The 20,294-nt window shown below is 49.0% G+C and overlaps 2 protein-coding genes across 3 annotated transcripts; both read right to left on the bottom strand.

Moving 5' to 3' along the window:
• Positions 1-13,786: 13,786 nt before the first annotated feature.
• On the bottom strand, positions 13,787-15,710 carry LOC100381834 (F-box domain containing protein expressed). Its single transcript, NM_001174626.1, has one exon. It carries the CDS (start codon positions 15,339-15,341, stop codon positions 13,992-13,994), a length of 1,350 nt encoding a protein of 449 aa, NP_001168097.1. The 5' UTR covers positions 15,342-15,710; the 3' UTR covers positions 13,787-13,991.
• A 1,059-nt stretch (positions 15,711-16,769) lies between these two features.
• On the bottom strand, positions 16,770-19,693 carry LOC100280260 (uncharacterized). Of its 2 annotated transcripts, XM_035966344.1 has the most exons (9): positions 19,465-19,693; positions 19,222-19,339; positions 18,517-19,084; positions 18,279-18,365; positions 18,101-18,166; positions 17,949-18,014; positions 17,667-17,843; positions 17,473-17,555; positions 16,770-17,257 (listed from the first exon to the last, which is right to left on the bottom strand). In XM_035966344.1, exons 1-9 carry the CDS (start codon positions 19,685-19,687, stop codon positions 17,239-17,241), a joined length of 1,407 nt encoding a protein of 468 aa, XP_035822237.1. In that variant the 5' UTR covers positions 19,688-19,693; the 3' UTR covers positions 16,770-17,238. The 2 variants fall into 2 exon arrangements, with proteins under 2 accessions (XP_035822237.1, NP_001348421.1); NM_001361492.1 differs by having other exon boundaries at positions 17,026-17,257; positions 18,279-19,084; positions 19,465-19,559.
• Between the last annotated feature and the right edge of the window lie 601 nt (positions 19,694-20,294).

The raw sequence follows: 20,294 nt of genomic DNA, 5'->3' as shown, positions 1-20,294 counted from the left end.
TGTAGAGCAAATGGTAAGTTAGGTCACAATGCATGAAGTTGCGCTTTAACAGGTGAAAACAATCCCTCAGATGAGAACGTGAAGCGATGGCTGAAAAATGCGAACCAAAAGATGAAGGTCTTCATATCCTAAGTGTCTAAGAAGTTGTGGGACAGTTGGTATAGAGTTAGGACTTTTATTTTTACTTTAGCCGTACTATAAAGAGGGGTTGTGGATGAGTAGTTTTACCAAAAGATAATTAGTGTAGTGTCAGTGCATGTTCGCACTCAAAACTAGTTTTAGGTGTCACTCATAATCTCACTTACAAGTTAGAATCGAAATCAGTTTAGAAAAAACAAATAAGAACAAGTGTTGCCGCTCTGAGGGCACCAGACTATCCGATGGTCCCCTCGACAGCTAGTTAGAGAGCACCCAAGAGCAGACCCAGAACCCGAGAGCAAGCACTTGGAGACAGTTGATTTTTTTAGAGGCATAGGACTAACTAGTGTGCACCGGATAGTCACTGTGTTGTGTCTGGTGCACCTTTGAGCAACGAATAGTTGTCCGAACTAGCCGTTGGGAGCGCACCGTGCGCCCAAGCGCAGAGAGCTCGGTAATAACTAGTTTTGGGGTGGTTGGGGTATTTATATCCATTCCACGAGCCATAGTTATTATCTTGCTTTGGGGGTGGTTGGGGGTATTTATATCCCATACACGAGCCATAGTTATTATCTTGATGCCCAACCAACTAGAATTCATTGCTACAACATTGCAAGTCTAAAAAGCATAGTGAGGTGATTAGCAAAATCATAATCACATGTTAGGACCTCATTAGTGAACATGAGAGCCACCTAAAGCACACACATCATGCATTAGTCTTCTCTTAGTCAAGTAAAAGTCTACGGCTTATTACCATTAGTGATCAGCATCACTGAAAGGGAAATGTGCCCTTGGGCCATTTCTATAAGATTTTGGTGATTAAGTGCCCAACACACATTAAGGGAATGAGTATATGCCAAAGGGTGGACAAAGTGCAAATCAATACAAAGGTATGATTCTAGACTTAGTACATTGGTTTTTGTGTACTAACATATTTGTCTAAGTGCTAGAATCAGAGAAAAGACAATTGGAAAAGACTTGGCTCGAGCAGCCAAGACTCTGCTCAGTCTGGGTGCACCGGACTGTCCGGTGGTGCACCGGACAGTGTCCGGTGTGCCAGGCTGGCTCTGTGAAAAGGCCGCTCTCGGGAATTCGTCGGCGGCGTACAGCTAAAATTCACCGGACTGTCCGATGAGCCAACGGTCGGCCGAGCCAACGGTCGGCCGCGCAATCCGCGCGTGACGCGTGGCCGGGCCAACGGTCTGAAGGGAGCACCGGAGTGTCCGGTGCGCCAACGGCTCCAAACCTTCAACGGTCGGCTGCGCCAGAACAGGAAAGAAATCTGCACCGGACAGTGTCCGGTGGTGCACCGGACTGTCCGGTGCGCCAGTCGACAGAAGGCAAGAATTGCCTTCCTGGAATGCTCTCAATGGCTCCTAGCTGCCTTGGGGCTATAAAAGGGACCCCTAGGCGCATGGAGGAAGATACTAAGCACACTTTGAGCATTCTTGATCATTCACACTTCGTCTTTGCGCACTCGTTTGACATTCTTAGTGATTTGAGCTCCGTTCTAGTGAGAACTTTGAGATATTCATTTGAGCTCAAGTCTTGGCCGTGTGTGTGCGTATTGCTGTGGACTTGTGTGTGTTGCTCATCCCATCCTTACTTCCGTGTTCATTTGTGATCATCTTTTGTAAGGGCGAGAGACTCCAAGTTGTGGAGATTCCTCGCAAACGGGATATAGTGAAAGGAAAGCAAAACACCATGGTATTCAAGTGGATCTTTGGATCACTTGAAAGGGGTTGAGTGCAACCCTCGTCCGTTGGGACCCCACAACGTGGAGTAGGCAAGTGTTGAACTTGGCCGAACCACGGGATAAACCACTATGCCTCTCTGTGTTGATCTTTTTATGGTTGTTGTGTTTCGCAAGAACTCCTCTCTAGCCACTTAGCTTTATTGCTCTAATACTTAATCAAGTTTGTGGCTTTAAGTTTTAAGATTTTACAGGATCACCTATTCACCCCCCTCTAGGTGCTCTCAATTGGTATCGGAGCCGTTCTCTTCAAGAAAGGGACTAATCGCCCGAAGAGATGGATCCTAAGGGAAAGGGGATGGTGGTCAACGACAATGAGAAGGAGTCTATCTTCAACGAGCCAAGGGACGACAAAGTCAATGACTCCGGCTCGAGTCAAAAGAAGAAAGATGGAAAGAAGAAGAGGCGCATCAGGAAGGTTGTCTACTACGACAGCGACGAATCTTCCTCTTCTCAAAAGGACGACGAACACGAGGAGAAAAAGAAAACGGTTAATTCGAACTTCTCTTTTGATTACTCTCGTATTCCGCATAATTCCAATGCTCATTTGCTTTCTATTCCACTTAGTAAACCTCCTCACTTTGATGGAGAGGACTACGGATTTTGGAGTCACAAAATGCGTAGTCATTTGTTCTCTCTTCATCCAAGTATATGGGAGATAGTAGAAAACAGAATGCAATTTGATAGTTCGGATAATTCTATGTTTATCAATGAACAAATCCATAAGAATGCATAAGCTACTACTGTTCTTCTAGCATCCTTGTGCAGGGAAGAATACAATAAGGTGAGCGGCTTGGACAATGCCAAGCAGATCTGGGACACCCTCAAGATCTCACATGAGGGGAACGACGTCACCATGCTTACCAAGATGGAGTTGGTGGAAGGCGAACTAGGAAGGTTTGCAATGATCAGGGGGGAGGAGCCAACCCAAACATACAACAGGCTAAAGACCCTCGTCAACAAAATAAGGAGCTATGGAAGCACGCGATGGACGGACCACGACGTCGTCCGACTTATGCTAAGATCTTTCACCGTCCTTGATCCTCATCTTGTTAACTCTATTCGTGAGAATCCTAGGTACACCAAGATGACGCCCGAGGAAATACTTGGAAAGTTTGTAAGCGGGCGGATGATGATCAAGGAGGCAAGATACATTGATGATGCGTTGAATGGCCCAATCCACGAGCCTCAAACCGTTGCTCTCAAAGCAACAAGGAGCAGGGAGGCGCTACCTAGCAAGGTGGCGCAAGTTGAGGCGGTCGGGCTTAACGAGGAAGAAATGGCCCTCATCATCATGCATTTCAAGACGGCGCTCAAAGGTCGCAAGGAGCATCCCAACAAGAGCAAGACGAAGGGAAAGTGCTCCTGCTTCAAGTGTGGTAAGGTTGGTCACTTTATTGCTAATTGTCCCGATAATGATAGTGACCCGGATCAAGAAAAGAAGAGGGAAAAGAAGAAGACCTACAAGAAGGCTAAGGGCGAGGCACACCTTGGCAAGGAGTGGAACTCGGATTGTTCATCGTCCGACTCCGACGACGAAGGACTCGCCGCCTCGGCCTTCAACAAATCGTCCCTCTTCCCCAACGAGCATCACACATGCCTAATGGCAAAGGAGAAGAACGTAAGTACTCGAAATAATACTACGTATGCTTCTTCAAGTGATGATGAATCTAGTGATGATGAAATAGACTATGCATGTTTATTCAAAGGATTAGATAGAACTAAAATTGATAAGATCAATGAATTGATTGATGCTTTGAATGAGAAGAATAGACTTTTAGAAAAGCAAGAAGATCTTTTATATGAAGAGCATGATAAATTTGTAAGTGCACAAAATTCTCTTGCTTTAGAAATTAAAAGAAATGAAATGCTTTCATGTGAATTGTCTACATGCCATGAATCCATTTCTAGCTTAAAAAGTATCAATGATGACTTGAATGCTAAGTTAGAAATAGCTAATAAATCAACCTCTTGTGTAGAACATGTTATGATTTGCAATAGGTGTAAAGATTTTAATGTTGATGCTTGTAGTGAACACCAAGTTTCCATTTCTAAATTAATTGATGAAGTGACTAGTCTTAATGCTCAACTTAAGACTAGCAAGAATGAATTTGATAAACTAAAATTTGCAAGGGATGCCTACAGTATTGGTAGACACCCCTCAATTAAGGATGGACTTGGCTTTAAGAGAGAAGCCAAGAACTTAACAAGTCATAAGGCTCCCATTCCCGCCAAGGAGAAAGGGAAGGCTCCTATGACAAATAGTGCTCAAAAGAACCATGCTTTCATGTACCATGATAAGAGATATTCTAGAAATGATAGGAGTTGTAATGCTTATGATGTTCATCGTGATAGGAGTTACAATGCTTATGATTCAAATGCCATGTTTGCTTCAAGTTCTTCCTATGTGCATGGTAGAGATATGCATAAGAAAAATGTCATTCATCATATGCCTAAGAGAAATGTTGCTCATATTCCTAGGAAAATAATTAATGAACCTTCTACAATTTATCATGCTTGCAATGCTTCATTTGCAATTTGTAGAAAGGATAAGAAGGTGATTGCTAGGAAACTAGGGGCAAAATGCAAGGAAGATAAAACTTGCATTTGGGTCCCTAAGACCATTGTTACTAACCTGGTAGGACCCAACAAGAGTTGGGTACCTAAGATCCAAGCCTAAATTGCCTTGCAGGTTTATGCATCCGGGGGCTCAAGCTGGATTATCGACAGCAGATGCACAAACCACATGACGGGGGAGAATAAGATGTTCACCTCCTACGTCAAGAACAAGGATTCCCAAGATTCAATCATATTCGGTGATGGGAACCAAGGCAAGGTTAAAGGACTAGGAAAAATAGCAATTTCATCCGAGCATTCCATTTCTAATGTGTTTTTAGTAGAATCGCTCGGATACAACTTGTTGTCTGTTAGTCAACTTTGTAATATGGGATATAATTGCTTATTCACAAATGTAGATATGTCTGTCTTTAGAAGGAGTGATGGTTCATTAGCTTTTAAGGGTGTACTAGACGACAAACTCTATTTAGTTGATTTTGCAAAAGAGGAGGCCGGTCTAGATGCATGCTTAATTGCTAAGACTAGCATGGGCTGGCTGTGGCATCGCCGTCTAGCACATGTGGGGATGAAGAACCTTCACAAGCTTCTAAAGGGAGAACATGTGTTAGGTCTAACAAATGTAAAATTCGAAAAAGATAGACCTTGTGCAGCTTGTCAAGCAGGTAAACAGGTGGGAAGCTCTCATCATATCAAAAATGTGATGACCACGTCAAGACCTTTGGAGTTGCTACATATGCTCTTCGGACCCGTCGCCTATCTTAGCATCGGGGGAAGTAAGTATGGTTTAGTAATTGTTGATGATTTTTCCCGCTTCACTTGGGTATTCTTTTTGCAGGATAAATCTGAAACCCAAAGGACCCTCAAGCGCTTCCTAAGGAGAGCTCAAAATGAGTTTGAGCTCAAGGTAAAGAAGATAAGGAGCGACAACGGGTCCGAGTTCAAGAACCTTCAAGTGGAGGAGTACCTTGAGGAGGAAGGAATCAAGCATGAGTTCTCCGCCCCTTACACACCACAACAAAACGGTGTGGTAGAGAGGAAGAACAGGACGCTCATAGACATGGCGAGGACGATGCTTGGAGAGTTCAAGACGTCCGAGCGGTTTTGGTCGAAAGCCGTGAACACGGCTTGTCACGCCATAAACCGGGTCTATCTTCATCGCCTCCTCAAGAAGACTTCGTATGAGCTTCTAACCGGTAACAAACCCAACGTTTCATACTTTCGTGTATTTGGGAGCAAATGTTATATTCTAGTGAAGAAAGGTAGAAATTCTAAGTTTGCCCCTAAAGCTGTAGAAGGGTTTTTGTTAGGTTATGATTCAAATACAAAGGCGTATAGGGTCTTCAACAAATCATCGGGTTTGGTTGAAGTCTCTAGCGACGTTGTATTTGATGAGACTAATGGCTCTCCAAGAGAGCAAGTTGTTGATCTTGATGATATAGATGAAGAAGATGTTCCAACGGCCGCCATACGCACCATGGCAATTGGAGATGTGCGACCACAGGAACAAACGAAGCATGATCAACCTTCTTCCTCAACAATGGTGCAATCCCCAACTCAATATGATGAACAAGTTCATCAAGAAGAGGCGTGTGATCAAGGGGGAACACAAGAAGATCATGTTATGGAGGAAGAAGCACCTCAAGCCCCTCTAACTCAAGTTCGAGCGACAATTCAAAGGAATCATCCCGTCGACCAGATATTGGGTGATATTAGCAAGGGAGTAACTACTCGCTCTAGATTAGTTAATTTTTGTGAGCATTACTCTTTTGTCTCTTCTATTGAGCCTTTCAGGGTAGAAGAGGCCTTGCTAGATCCGGACTGGGTGTTGGCCATGCAGGAGGAGCTCAACAATTTCAAGAGAAATGAAGTTTGGACACTGGTGCCACGTCCCAAGCAAAACGTTGTGGGAACCAAGTGGGTGTTCCGCAACAAACAAGACGAGCACGGAGTGGTGACAAGGAACAAGGCTAGACTTGTGGCAAAAGGTTATTCCCAAGTCGCAGGTTTGGACTTTGAGGAGACTTTTGCTCCTGTGGCTAGGCTAGAGTCAATTCGCATATTGTTAGCCTATGCCGCTCACCATTCTTTCAGGTTGTTCCAAATGGACGTGAAGAGCGCTTTCCTCAACGGGCCAATCAAGGAGGAGGTGTACGTGGAGCAACCCCCTGGCTTTGAGGATGAACGGTACCCCGACCACATGTGTAAGCTCTCTAAGGCGCTCTATGGACTTAAGCAAGCCCCAAGAGCATGGTATGAATGCCTTAGAGACTTTTTAATTGCTAATGCCTTCAAGGTTGGGAAAGTCGATCCGACTTTATTTACTAAGACTTGTGATGGTGACTTATTTGTGTGCCAAATTTATGTCGATGACATAATATTTGGTTCTACTAGCCAAAAGCCTTGTGAAAAGTTTAGCAGGGTGATGACTCAAAAGTTTGAAATGTCGATGATGGGCGAGTTGAACTACTTCCTTGGGTTCCAAGTGAAGCAACTCAAGGACGACACTTTCATCTCCCAAACAAAGTACACGCAAGACTTGATCAAGCGGTTTGGGATGAAGGACGCCAAGCCCGCAAAGACTCCAATGGGAACTGACAGACACGTCGACCTCAAAAAAGGAGGTAAGTCCATTGATTAAAAAGCATACCGGTCAATGATAGGTTCCTTGCTTTATTTATGTGTTAGTAGACCGGATATTATGCTTAGTGTATGCATGTGTGCTAGATTTCAATCTGATCCAAGGGAGTGTCACTTAGTGGCCGTGAAGCGAATTCTTAGATATTTAGTCGCTACGCCTTGCTTCGGGATCTGGTATTCAAAGGGGTCTACCTTTGACTTAATTGGATATTCAGACTCCGATTATGCTGGATGTAAAGTTGATAGGAAGAGTACATCAGGGACGTGCCAATTCTTAGGAAGGTCCCTAGTGTCCTGGAGTTCTAAGAAACAAACTTCTGTTGCCCTATCCACCGCTGAGGCCGAGTACGTTACCGCAGGACAGTGTTGCGCGCAACTACTTTGTATGAGGCAAACCCTCAGAGACTTTGGCTACAATCTGAGCAAAGTCCCACTCCTATGTGATAATGAGAGTGCTATCCGCATGGCGGATAATCCTGTTGAACACAGCCGCACTAAGAACATAGACATCCGGCATCACTTTTTGAGAGACCACCAGCAAAAGGGAGATATCGAAGTGTTTTATGTTAGCACCGAACACCAGCTAGCCGATATCTTTACCAAGCCTCTAGATGAGAAGACCTTTTGCAGGCTGCGTAGTGAGCTAAATGTCTTAGATTCGCGGAACTTGGATTGATTTATAGCATACATGTGTTTTATGCCTTGATCATGTTCCTTATGCATTTTATTTATGGTGCTCAAGTTGTACAAGCACTCCCCGGACCTCACAAGTCCATTTGCAAGTGATGCACATATTTAGGGGGAGCTGTGCTACAACTTGACTCTTTAGGACTAACCATGTGCTTGAGTGTTCTTAAATTAGTCTCAAAGGTGGATTGAAAGGGAAAGGTGGACTTGGACCATGAAAGACTTCCACTGCACTCCGATAAGAGGGTAACTTACTCCAAGCTCATCTCCATGTCTCTCATTGCCTTTTGCTCTTAATTGACAATTTTGGTGAGGCAATGGGGTTTAAGGGCCAAAAATGATCCCGTTTTGGTGCTTGATGCCAAAGGGGGAGAAATTAAGGGCCAAAGCAACAAATGGATCAGCTACCACTTGAGAATTTTGAAAATAGTAGAGTTAGGACTTTTGATTTGGCAAAATTCTTAATGTCTCTTCTTGTCAAAAGTTGGTCTCTTGTGGGGAGAATGTTTGATTATGGGAAAAAGGGGGAGTTTTTGAATCTTTGATCAATTTCTCTTGGAATACCTTTCTCTATGCCTCAACAAGTGAATTTGACTTAGAGATAGGAAATTGAGTTTGATTTGCAAAAACAAACCAAGTGGTGGCAAAGAATGATCCAAATATGCCAAATTTGAATCAAAACAAATTTGTGTTCTCATTTGCATTGATGTTGCACTTCTTTTAGTTGCTTTTTGTTGTGTTGGCATAAATCACCAAAAAGGGGGAGATTGAAAGGGAAATGTGCCCTTGGGCCATTTCTATAAGATTTTGGTGATTAAGTGCCCAACACACATTAAGGGAATGAGTATATGCCAAAGGGTGGACAAAGTGCAAATCAATACAAAGGTATGATTCTAGACTTAGTACATTGGTTTTTGTGTACTAACATATTTGTCTAAGTGCTAGAATCAGAGAAAAGACAATTGAAAAAGACTTGGCTCGAGCAGCCAAGACTCTGCTCAGTCTGGGTGCACCGGACAGTGTCCGGTGTGCCAGGCTGGCTCTGTGAAAAGGCCGCTATTGGGAATTCGTCGGCGGCGTACGGCTAAAATTCACTGGACTGTCCGGTGAGCCAACGGTCGGCCGCGCAATCCGCGCGTGACGCGTGGCCGGGCCAACGGTCTGAAGGGAGCACCGGACTGTCCGGTGTGCACCAGACAGTGTCCGGTGCGCCAACGGCTCCAAACCTTCAACGGTCGGCTGCGCCAGAACAGGAAAGAACACCGCACCGGACAGTGTCCGGTGGTGCACCGGACTGTCCGGCGCGCCAGTCGACAGAAGGCAAGAATTGCCTTCCTGGAATGCTCTCAACGGCTCCTAGCTGCCTTGGGGCTATAAAAGGGACCCCTAGGCGCATGGAGGAAGATACTAAGCACACTTTGAGCATTCTTGATCATTCACACTTCGTCTTTGCGCACTCGTTTGACATTCTTAGTGATTTAAGCTCCGTTCTAGTGAGAACTTTGAGATATTCATTTGAGCTCAAGTCTTGGCCGTGTGTGTGTGCGTATTGTTGTGGACTTGTGTGTGTTGCTCTTCCCATCCTTACTTTCGTGTTCATTTGTGATCATCTTTTGTAAGGGCGAGAGACTCCAAGTTGTGGAGATTCCTCGCAAACGGGATATAGTGAAAGGAAAGCAAAACACCGTGGTATTCAAGTGGATCTTTGGATCACTTGAAAGGGGTTGAGTGCAACCCTCGTCCGTTGGGACGCCACAACGTGGAGTAGGCAAGTGTTGAACTTGGCCGAACCACGGGATAAACCACTGTGCCTCTCTGTGTTGATCTTTTTGTGGTTGTTGTGTTTCGCAAGAACTCCTCTCTAGCCACTTAGCTTTATTGCTCTAATACTTAATCAAGTTTGTGGCTTTAAGTTTTAAGATTTTACAGGATCACCTATTCACCCCCCTCTAGGTGCTCTCAATCACCTAGACGGATAGGTGGCGATTAGAGCTTGGTGATTACCCCGGAGGATTTGTTGGTAACCCGACTCGGTGATGGTACACGGTCGTGAGGGATCCATCGTTGCGGAGAGGCAAAGAATTATAGCAATTTCACGAGAAAAGGTAAAAGCAGTGAAAATTTCACGAGAAAAAAATCATCGCAGTGAGTTCCCAGAATCGATCAAACTGCAGAATCAAACATCCACTCCCAAAGTCGAGGAAAGTGGACAGGGGTGCTTTGCAACCAAAATACTCAATTATAGCAGCACCTGAACCTCTCGTGTTCAATCACAGTCCCAAACACCCACCACGCATACTATCGAAACTTATTATTTCTTACAACCAAAGTCAAGAAGAAGAAGCCATAGTTTCAGAGACAGTCAGGCTTCATTGGTATGAAGCGCGGCATGATGTAAAGCAATAGATGCTGAAAGTCCGGTGCTTCACCAGCTGGGATCATCACGAGGCACGTGGTTCTAGTGTTGTTTCTCCCGCTGCACCTCTAGCGATTGATATAGCCATGGCATCTATTCTTCAATCCTTGACTCAACGGCATTCTCACTTGGCAATTGAGAAGGCTCGTCGGTCCAACAACAACAATTGTCCGTGCGAATGCTATCCATATTACAAACTATTCTGGACGGCTAGGACACCCTTCAGCAGCAGCTTCTGGCAGATAGGACAGAGCACCGGGTGTTTATGACTCATATTCTTCAGCACATCGATGTTTCTGTGCTTCCAGTGCAGTCAGCTACACCCCATCTCTTCAGACTTCAATGGTGCCAGCCATCCAGTCAAGGGCTTAGTTGCACACTTTTGGTCCGACATTCTCACCTCTCCGGGTAATCACTTTGGATTTCTCTGCTTAGGTCGTTGGAGTTGTGAATGTTCAGTCACCAGTGCCATCAGTTTCTGTAGTGTCTACTCTAGCAGTGGTAGTCTCAGTACCAGCTCCAGCACCAGCATCTCAGGCTCTGCAGTCTGATCCTTACAGTGTACCATCATATAAGTCAACACTAGCTCCAGCCTCTACAACAGATCCTAGACCCGAGACTAACTCTGATACTGTTCTAGACTTTGCACTGACTGCTCGCCCTCACCCTGATGTGTCTGTCCCTCCTCCTCCTTCTTATGGTCTCTAGGTTAGGGCGACCCTTTTGCTGCTTAAGGCCAAAGGGGGAGATATGAGAGCTGTGAGAGGTAGGAGGAGTTAGTTGAGAGAGACATTGTCTTTTGTTGTAATATATGCATGGTACTCTCTTTTGTGACTCAACTTTTGTGTGCCTCACATACTTAATGATATGTTCTCAGGATCTTTTAATGGTTGTGTGTGTGATTATATGTTTTCACTTGCTTACTTCACTTATCATGCATTGAGGGCACTAGATTGTCCGATGGTCCCCTCGACAGCTAGCCAGAGAGCACCCAAGAGCAGACCCAGAACCCGAGAGCAAGCACTTGGAGAGAACTGATTTTTTTAGAGGCATCAGACTGGCTGGTGTGCACCGGATAGTCACTATGCTGTATCTGGTGCACCTTTGAGCAACGAATAGTTGTCCGAACTAGCCGTTGGGAGCGCACCGTGCGCCCATGCGCAGAGAGCTCGGTAACGGCTAGCTTTGGGGTGGTTGGGGTATTTATATCCCCTACACGAGCCATAGTTATTATCTTGCTGCCCAACCAACTAGAATTTATTGCTAGAGCATTGCAAGTCTAAAAAGCATAGTGAGATGATTAGCAAAATCATAATCACATGTTAGGACATCATTAGTGAACATGAGAGCCACCTAAAGCACACACAGCATGCATTAGTCTTCTCTTGGTCAAGTGAAAGTCTACGGCTTATTACTCTTGGTGATCGGCATCACCTAGACGGCTCAGTGGTGATTGGAGCTTGGTGATCACCCAGAGAATTTGTTGGTGACACGACTCGGTGATTGTACACGGTCGTGAGGGATCCACCGCGCCAAAGAGACAAAAGATTATAGCAATTTCACGAGAAAAGGTAAAAAACAGTGAAAATTTCACGAGAAAAAAAATAATCGCAGTGAGTTCCCAGAAACGGTCAAACTGCAGAATCAAACATCCACTCCCAAAGTCGAGGAAAAGTGGACAGGGGTGCTCTCCAGGCAAAATACTCAATTATAGCAGCACCTGAACCTCTCGCGTTCAATCACAGTCCTAAACACCCACCACGCATGCTATCGAAACTTAGTATTTCTTACAACCAAAGTCAAGAAGAAGAAGCCATAGTTTCAGAGACAGTCAGGCTTCATTGGTATGAAGCGCGGCATGATGTAAAGCAACAGATGCTGAAAGCTCGGTGCTTCACCAGCTGGGATCATCACGAGGCAGGTGGTTCTAGTGCTGTTTCTCCCGCTGCACCTCTATCGATTGATATAGCCATGACATCTATTCTTCAATCCTTGACTCAACGGCATTCTCACTTGGCAGTTGAGAAGGCTCGTCGGGTAGCTATCCAACAACAACAATTGTCCATGCGGATGCTATCCATATTACAAACTATTCTGGACGGCTAGGACAACCTTCAGCAGGAGCTTCTGGCAGATAGGACAGAGCACCGGGCATTTATGACTCATATTCTTCAGCACATCGGTGTTCCTGTGCCTCCAGTGCAGTCAGCTACACCCCATCTCTTCAGACTTCAATGGTGCCAGCCATCCAGTCAGGGGCTTAGTTGCACACTTTTGGTCCGACATTCTCACCTCTCCGGACAATCACTTTGGATTTCTCTGCTTAGATCGTTGGAGTTGTGAGTGTTCAGTCACCAGTGCCATCAGTTTCTGTAGTGTCTACTCTAGCAGTGGCAGTCTCAGTACCCGCACCAGCATCTCAGGCTCTGCAGTCTGATCCTTACAGTGTACCATCATCTAAGTCAACACTAGCTCCAGCCTCTACAACAGATCCTAGATCCGAGACTAACTCTGATACTATTCTAGGCTTTACACTGACTGCTCGCCCTCACCCTGATGTGTCTGTCCCTCCTCCTCCTTCTTCTTATGGTCTCTAGGTTAGGGCGACCCTTTTGCTGCTTAAGGCCAAAGGGGGAGAGAAGAGCTGTGAGAGGTAGGGGGAGTTAGTTGAGAGAGACATTGTCTTCTGTTGTAATATATGCATGGTACTCTCTTTTGTGACTCAACTTTTGTGTGCCTCACATACTTAATGATATGTTCTCAAGATCTTTTAATGGTTGTGTGTGTGATTATATGTTTTCACATGCTTACTTCACTTATCATGCATTGAGGGCACCAGACTGTCCGATGGTCCCCTCGACAGCTAGCTAGAGAGCACCCAAGAGCAGACCCAGAACCCGAGAGCAAGCACTTGGAGACAACTGATTTTTTTAGAGGCACCGGACTGGCTGGTGTGCACCGGATAGTCACTGTGTTGTATCTGGTGCACCTTTGAGCAACGAATAGTTGTCCGAACTAGCCGTTGGGAGCGCACCGTGCGCCCATGCGCAGAGAGCTCGGTAACAGCTAGTTTTGGGGTGGTTGGGGTATTTATATCCCCTACACGAGCCATAGTTATTATCTTGCTGTCCAACCAACTAGAATTCATTGCTAGAGCATTGCAAGTCTAAAAAGCATAGTGAGATGATTAGCAAAATCATAATCACATGTTAGGACATCATTAGTGAACATGAGAGCCACCTAAAGCACACACAACATGCATTAGTCTTCTCTTGGTCAAGTGAAAGTCTACGGCTTATTACTCTTGGTGATCGGCATCACCTAGACGGCTCAGTGGTGATTGGAGCTTGGTGATCACCCAGAGAATTTGTTGGTGACACGACTCGGTGATTGTACACGGTCGTGAGGGATCCACCGCGCCAGAGAGAGACAAAAGATTATAGCAATTTCAGGAGAAAAGGTAAAAAACAGTGAAAATTTCACGAGAAAAAAAATCATCGCAGTGAGTTCCGAGAAACGGTCAAACTGCAGAATCAAACATCCACTCCCAAAGTCGAGGAAAAGTGGACAGGGGTGCTATCCAGCCAAAATACTCAAATATAGCAGCACCTGAACCTCTCGCGTTCAATCACAGTCCCAAACACCCACCACGCATGCTATCGAAACTTAGTATTTCTTACAACCAAAGTCAAGAAGAAGAAGCTATAGTTTCAGAGACAGTCAGGCTTCATTGGTATGAAGCGCGGCATGATGTAAAGCAATAGATGCTGAAAGTCCGGTGCTTCACCAGCTGGGATCACCACACAGCCAACGGAAGAACGGCGGTTCACGAGCAGGCTTGGGATTCAGGAACGTCCGGTGCTGGACGAGGCTCTCCCTCAGCACGTGCCTAATAGGCAGCATCCTCCGAACATGAGGAAGCCCAAACTCGCGCAGCAGATTCCCGTTCCTGTCACAGTGCAAGAGCCAGCGCCCGGACAGGATCAGCACATCCCCATCGGCCGAGACAACGGACGGGGGGATCCAGCAGTCGTCGTCCTGCATAAGCCGCATCCACGGGAGTGGCAGCTGGATCCGGTACGCGAGGACCCAGAGCTCGTTATGATAGTCCTCCAGACGCCAGAGCTCTACCGTCGCCAAGTTCTTCCCGGAGACGGACATGCCGAGGCGGCCGTTGGGGAACTCGAGCAGCGCCATGTCCTTTTGGTCCATGTCTGTCACGGGAGCAGGCTCCTTCCAGCTGAACGCATCGACCCATATGTCGAACACCAGTATGCGGTACCCCTGGCTCTTCTGCGGCGGCCAGTGCAGGTGGCGGTGCCTCAGCTGGACGGGCGGGGAGACGCCGGCCATCCGCACCCCCGCCGCTAGCCCGTGGTCCCGGGGCACGTGCCGCGCGATGGGCCGCCCGATGGACCGCCACTGCACGGGCCGGGTCACTGTGACGATGTGGTACCACCGTTCCGGGCCTTCGTCTACGGTACTACTGGTACGCGTGCGTCCGCCGCTGCACAGCACGCGGTACTCGCCGGAAGAGAAGTGCTCGTAGAAGCCGATCACGTTCCAGAGCGTGAGGTCCGGAATGGAGGCCCAGTGGCGCGTCGCCGGGTTGATCACGTACCAGTCGAAGGAGAAGGACACGAGGAGGTAGCCGTCGACGGAAGCGTGGAGCAGGACCATCTGCTTGAACCCGTCCGCGTAGTTCTCCCTCTCCATCTTCGCGTAGTCGACGACACGGGAGACCTCGGGCTCGGTGTCGCCGGGCGGGTCGTCGTCGTCGTCGTCACGGGCCCCGGCGGCCTCGTAGTAGTCGCTGGCGGTGAACCGTAGGACGTGGTGCGGCCTGCCGGAGCGGAGGTCGAGAGACTCGACGCAGTAGTCCGTGAGACGGACGTAGCGGTCGGGGCAGGCGACGCGGTCGAAGCAGAGCAGCGGCTGCGGCGGGTTCTTGCGCCGGGACCGGGTGGCCCAGTGGTCCAGCTTGTCGCGCCACGCCCTGCAGACCGACCGCATGCGGAGGGTCCACTTGGGCGACAGGCGGACGAGGATCTCGTCGAGGGCGTTGGAGGGGGCGTCGCAGATGAAGTCCGCCGCGGCGTCGTCGACGACCCGCTCCGGCTTTAGTGCCTCCATTCTCTCTCCGCCTCGGCAACTTGTCCACGCGCTCGGATCGGAGGGCGGTGGGGGATGGGATGGGGACTGCTCCTCGCCAACCGCACAGCTGCCGGCTCGATCCTACCCTGTGGAATGCAAACGCGGCAGCGAAACCGGCTACGGGGGAACACGGCACTAGACGGTGATGCGGGAACCAACCAAACCGGGGCTCCGATCACGGCGACCGACACGAAGGAGAAGGATGCAATCGAGCAAAGGATGAGGGTGATTCCGATTCGAGGGCTCACCCCTGTTGTCGCCGCGGCTGCTTCTGCCTTGTGCAGACGTTCCCGTCCTTTCGGTCGGTCGGAGGCAGGAAGACGAAATGGTTTGGCCGTTCGTTTGGGAGGGAGACCGCAGCTGGTTTGGTTGTAAACCGATTAATCTTTTTAAAGCAGGCTGTCAGCCTGTGTCACCTGCGTGCAGTGCAGTATGCTTGCCTGGGCCTTGGGCCTCGATGCTATTAGCCCGCACGCTTTGTAGGCTTCATGGAGCCTAAAAAACATGCACATTCAGTCCTACAATTGTGCCATGTGCAATAACTCTGTTGAAGAAACTGTAGAACATCTCTTCCTCTGGATGAGTTTGTGAGCAGGAGTGGTAATACATATAATAAAGATATATCCAGTGCACATTAAACCTTAATATATATGGTGCACTTATTAAATCATCACTATCTATCTCAGATCTAACATCTCTGATTGATCATTATAATTTACAAATAACATCTTCCACCACGTCAGAGAGTATCCTTAGTAAAATATATCAAACAACTAGATTTATTAGATATAAGATAAGTGGTGATGATTTAATATATACACTAGATATATATAGATCGTGATGCAAATATTTCTTCACGGTTTATTTAATCCCTTAGTTACTTTTAGCTTAAAATTGAATAAAAACAAAAAAACCGATCATAATTCAATCGAATCCTTACATTTTTATTATAGTGTAAAGTTTATGGCCCGTTACCGCCTCCTGATTGTGAGTCGTGCTGAAATTTTCTTGGGTTGGTTGTCCCCTCTTCTCTAGGTCCCTTTCAGCTTTTGGAACACTTGGGGCTGGTTTGGGAGTTGGGACCAAGGGTGACGGAGAAGATTGAATAGTAAGAAATTTTGGTCCCTTAATCTCCTCTATTATTACACTTGCTCCCAGACAAGTCCGAAGAAGAGGAGGCTTGGAGGGAGCGCTGCAAGTTCATCTCAAGGATGTCTTTCGCATGGTTATCCTGCACGCAAAGAAGAAGAAACTATTTCTAGTATACGTAGACATAAATATCTAGAAATACATAGTTTCAAAAACTATGTACGTGCAAGTTCTAAACAGGAATGTTTCCAAAAGTCTTTTGGCGATCCGGTGCCAGTCACAGGAAAAAGCTGGTCCACTGAATCGGCTCACCTCAAGTTTCTGGTCAACCCAAACTGAACACAAAAGCGAACAAAATCGACTGACATGCACATAGATACAGACAGTTTTGCAATACTTGCAGACAAGAGCAAAAAAAAAAAAAAAGAACTTCAAAGGGATGTGCAATGCACAAATAATGCATTGTGTCAAAAGAATTGTGTCATGAAGGTGTAAGTATTAAACTAGGAATTGTGAAGTAGGAAGGAAATGAAGGTGTGAAGTAGGAACAGTAATATATAGTGACAAAAGAATTGTGTCGCTTGACAAATCTCGACCACTGGTCAAATTACACTCCGGCCTATCAACCAAAAACTGAAAGATGGAAGAAAAAAGAAGTGACGGCCTATCGGTCGATCTCGGTCTCGATCACAAGTCTCTGTCAAGGCTTAACCATACTACCAACACATACACACATGCATGCAGCTAGATGACCCATCAGCTGGTCACCATACCCCGGATCTGAATCTCAGGCTTGCCATAGTTTTCTGAAAGAAAGGGAAAAAAATCCAGTAATAAAATCAAGTCAGTGATGGATAAAGTGAATTGTATTAGTTCTTAGTAAGTGCATGGAAGATGAGGAGTTTGTAGCTCCGTGTGTGACAGAGCTATCCAAAGGACGGATCTCCAAGAGATCCATGGGACGGCGACAGGTTTCCATCGCGCGTTCACTGGTTCACATCCACATCATTCTGCCGCGTACCGCGTATTTTCGGTCGTTCGGAAGGAAGGAGACGACGTCGCCGGCACGGGGTTCTGGCGCGGGTACAAGCCCATCGCCGCCGCCTACAGGCAGTGGTGCTGGAATCTGTCAGCGAACAGCTAGCAGCCAAGTATACCTGCGTATATTATATATAGGTAAAATTCATCGATGTTTAGAGGCTTGCTCAGCTCAACCGTGCGTGGCGGTGGCACCAAGGGCGGTGGCGGCAGGTGGTCGACGGCGAGGTAGCGCGTATAGAGGTCGGGCGCCGACGCCGGCAGGGAAGCCACGTGGGGAGGACGCCCGGGCGCGGCCACCATCGTCCGCTGGTGCACCCCCGCCGCCGCGATGCCGCCGCCCATCCACACCACCTGCGCGGGCAATGCAATGCAGACGTCACTCACACGTTAGTTTCCTTGGTTGTTCTGGCGCGAAGAGGAGGATGGGAGGGGAGTAGGGGAGAGCGGCTAGCTCACCTGCAGCTGGAGCTGCAGCGACTTGAGGTACTCGATCGCCTCGTCCAGCATCGACGCCTTGTCCGCCTGGAAAATACGAATGCGATGAGAGAAACCGTGCATGTGTAAGGAGATCACAGCATCCAAATCTCGGTATGTGAGTTTTTTTTTACTTTGTTGCAGTGGGGTATGAGTTCCTGCAGGGCCTTCATCTTCTCGTTGATCCTGTCCCGTCTCCTCTGCACCGGACCCGGATTCAGACGAGAGTTAGCAATGGCCGGTGGCGGCCCGGCCGGCCAAACAAGTAACGGAAGGGTTTGTCAGAGAAAGGGTGGGAATGGCCTTAATTACCCGCTCCGAGAGGTTGTGGACTTGCGCGGCGCGGCGCCGCTTGGCAGTCGTCGTCCTCTGCGCCGGCTCGCACTCCAGCCCCACGTCCTGCATTCGCGGCCGTAAACGTGTTCCTCCGTGTCATCGATCGGAGACGTAGACGCAGACGCAGCGCTGCGAAAAGACGGCGGGCCGGGCCGGGCAAAGGCCTGGCCGGCACTGGCGGGGCAATGTACCATGTACTTATGTACGTACGTACCTCGGCATCGGTGGCGTCGTTATGCTTCCTCTTGCCGCTCCGGCGGGCAGCGCCGGGCCCGGGACCCGGCTGCTCGCTCTTGGTGGTGCATGACCTGGAACGCGTCGTCGACGACGAGGTCACCATCAGCACGTCGCGGGCCCTGGCGACGTCCCCCGGCGCCGTCGCCTGCACGTGGTTGCCGTTGCTCCCGCAGAGGCTGGACACGACCGTGAGCACGGACGAGCCGGCGCCGTCCGTCGCCGTCGCCGTGCCGCCGTCTCCCGGGCACGCCTTCTCCTCCCGCGGCGCTTGCGCGGGCCTCGGCGGCGGCGGCGGCGGCGGCATCATCCGGATACTCTGGCGCGCGGCCTCCCCGCGCGCGCCGCCGACGGCCGCCTGCGCCTCCCCGAAGAGCTCCGAGAAGAGGTCGGCCCTCTCCTCCACCGGGTACTGGAACCACGCCTGCGCCTGCGCCGCCGCCGCCTCGTCGTCGTCGGGTCTCGGCGGCTTCCGCGGCGCCTGGGCCTGCATGACCACGTGGCCGTTGCGCCACATGAGCTCGATGAGCCCGTCGTCGTCCTCGCCGCTGCAAGCAAACAGCAACAGAGACAAAGGACGCGACGTACACAGTACACGCCCGCGCCGCATCAGCCATGGACGGGAAGAGAGGCTGTGGCGCAGCTTTGTTGGAATGATCGGATCAGGATGGGAGCCGGAACCGACCCCAGTGGCGCGAAGGTGTCTCCCATGCTGCTGCTCCAATCGGGGATGTAGTGGCTCATGTCCATGGCGGCTCGGGCTGTCGCAGCGCATTCCACCACCGAGCAGGCGTGCTCGATCGCTGCAAGGACAAGATCCCGTGTTATTTGAAGCTTGAACTCTGTCTGAGGACGATCACACGCGCGCGCAAACCTAAACCGAGATGGGCAGAGGACGGAAGTCATAGGTAGAAGAAGAAACAAGAACCTGTCTGCATGGAACTGATCTGCAGAGCCTCTTCCCTACTTGCTGCCTGCCTGAAACAGGAGCTGCCAGGAGGTTCAAGTTGCAGCAGGGCAAGGTGGGGGCAAGCAGGGGCGCTCCGGCGCTGTGGAGTGGAGGGCCTTTTAATTTGTTTAATGAGAGAGGGGAAGAAGAACAGTGCCGCGTGGCGCGGTGGATTCTCTCGGTCCCGCTCCCAATGTTCCATCCCATCCCTCCAATAGTCCACACCCACAAGCAGGGTAGGCCAGAGATATCTCTTCTATTAAAACCCCACGCGGTTTCGAGCGCTCTTCACGCTTCCCACGTACGGCGCATACGACGGAGGCCGGGCGTGCAGACTGCAGACACGTCCACACGCGGTCCCGGACCCGAAGTATTTTATCCAATTCAGTTTATGGTCCTCGGTCACGCATCGTCGCTCCCGGTTCTAGAACTTTGCCGCACATCGCCGCTCCCAACCCTAGCAGGAGCTCTCGGCCCCCCGCCCTCGCCTCCATCGTTGCTCCCAGTTCTGAACCTCGTCCGCACATCACCACTCCCAAGCCTAACAGGAGCTCCCAGCCTCGCCAGCCCCCACCTCCATCGCGCTCTGCAAAATGCCCCTGCACAGATGTGCCACGAAAATAATCCCCGGTCTCGGAGTTTCGGAGGCGCAGGAAGATGTCGGGCGCCGCATGCTCGCCGACGATGGTGGACGAGGAGGAGCTGACGGTGGTGGAGGTGACTGTCGTGGCCGAGTACGAGAGCATGGAGAGTCGCGCCTCGACCTTGTCGCGGGCGGTCTTCCACTGGGCCATGTGGCGGGCCCTTCT

The sequence above is a fragment of the Zea mays genome, chromosome 1 (assembly GCF_902167145.1).
Source record: "Zea mays cultivar B73 chromosome 1, Zm-B73-REFERENCE-NAM-5.0, whole genome shotgun sequence".
NCBI classification, from domain to species: domain Eukaryota; kingdom Viridiplantae; phylum Streptophyta; class Magnoliopsida; order Poales; family Poaceae; genus Zea; species Zea mays.
Note: the sequence above shows the minus strand (reverse complement) of the source record. Positions and strands in the feature narration are given on the sequence as shown.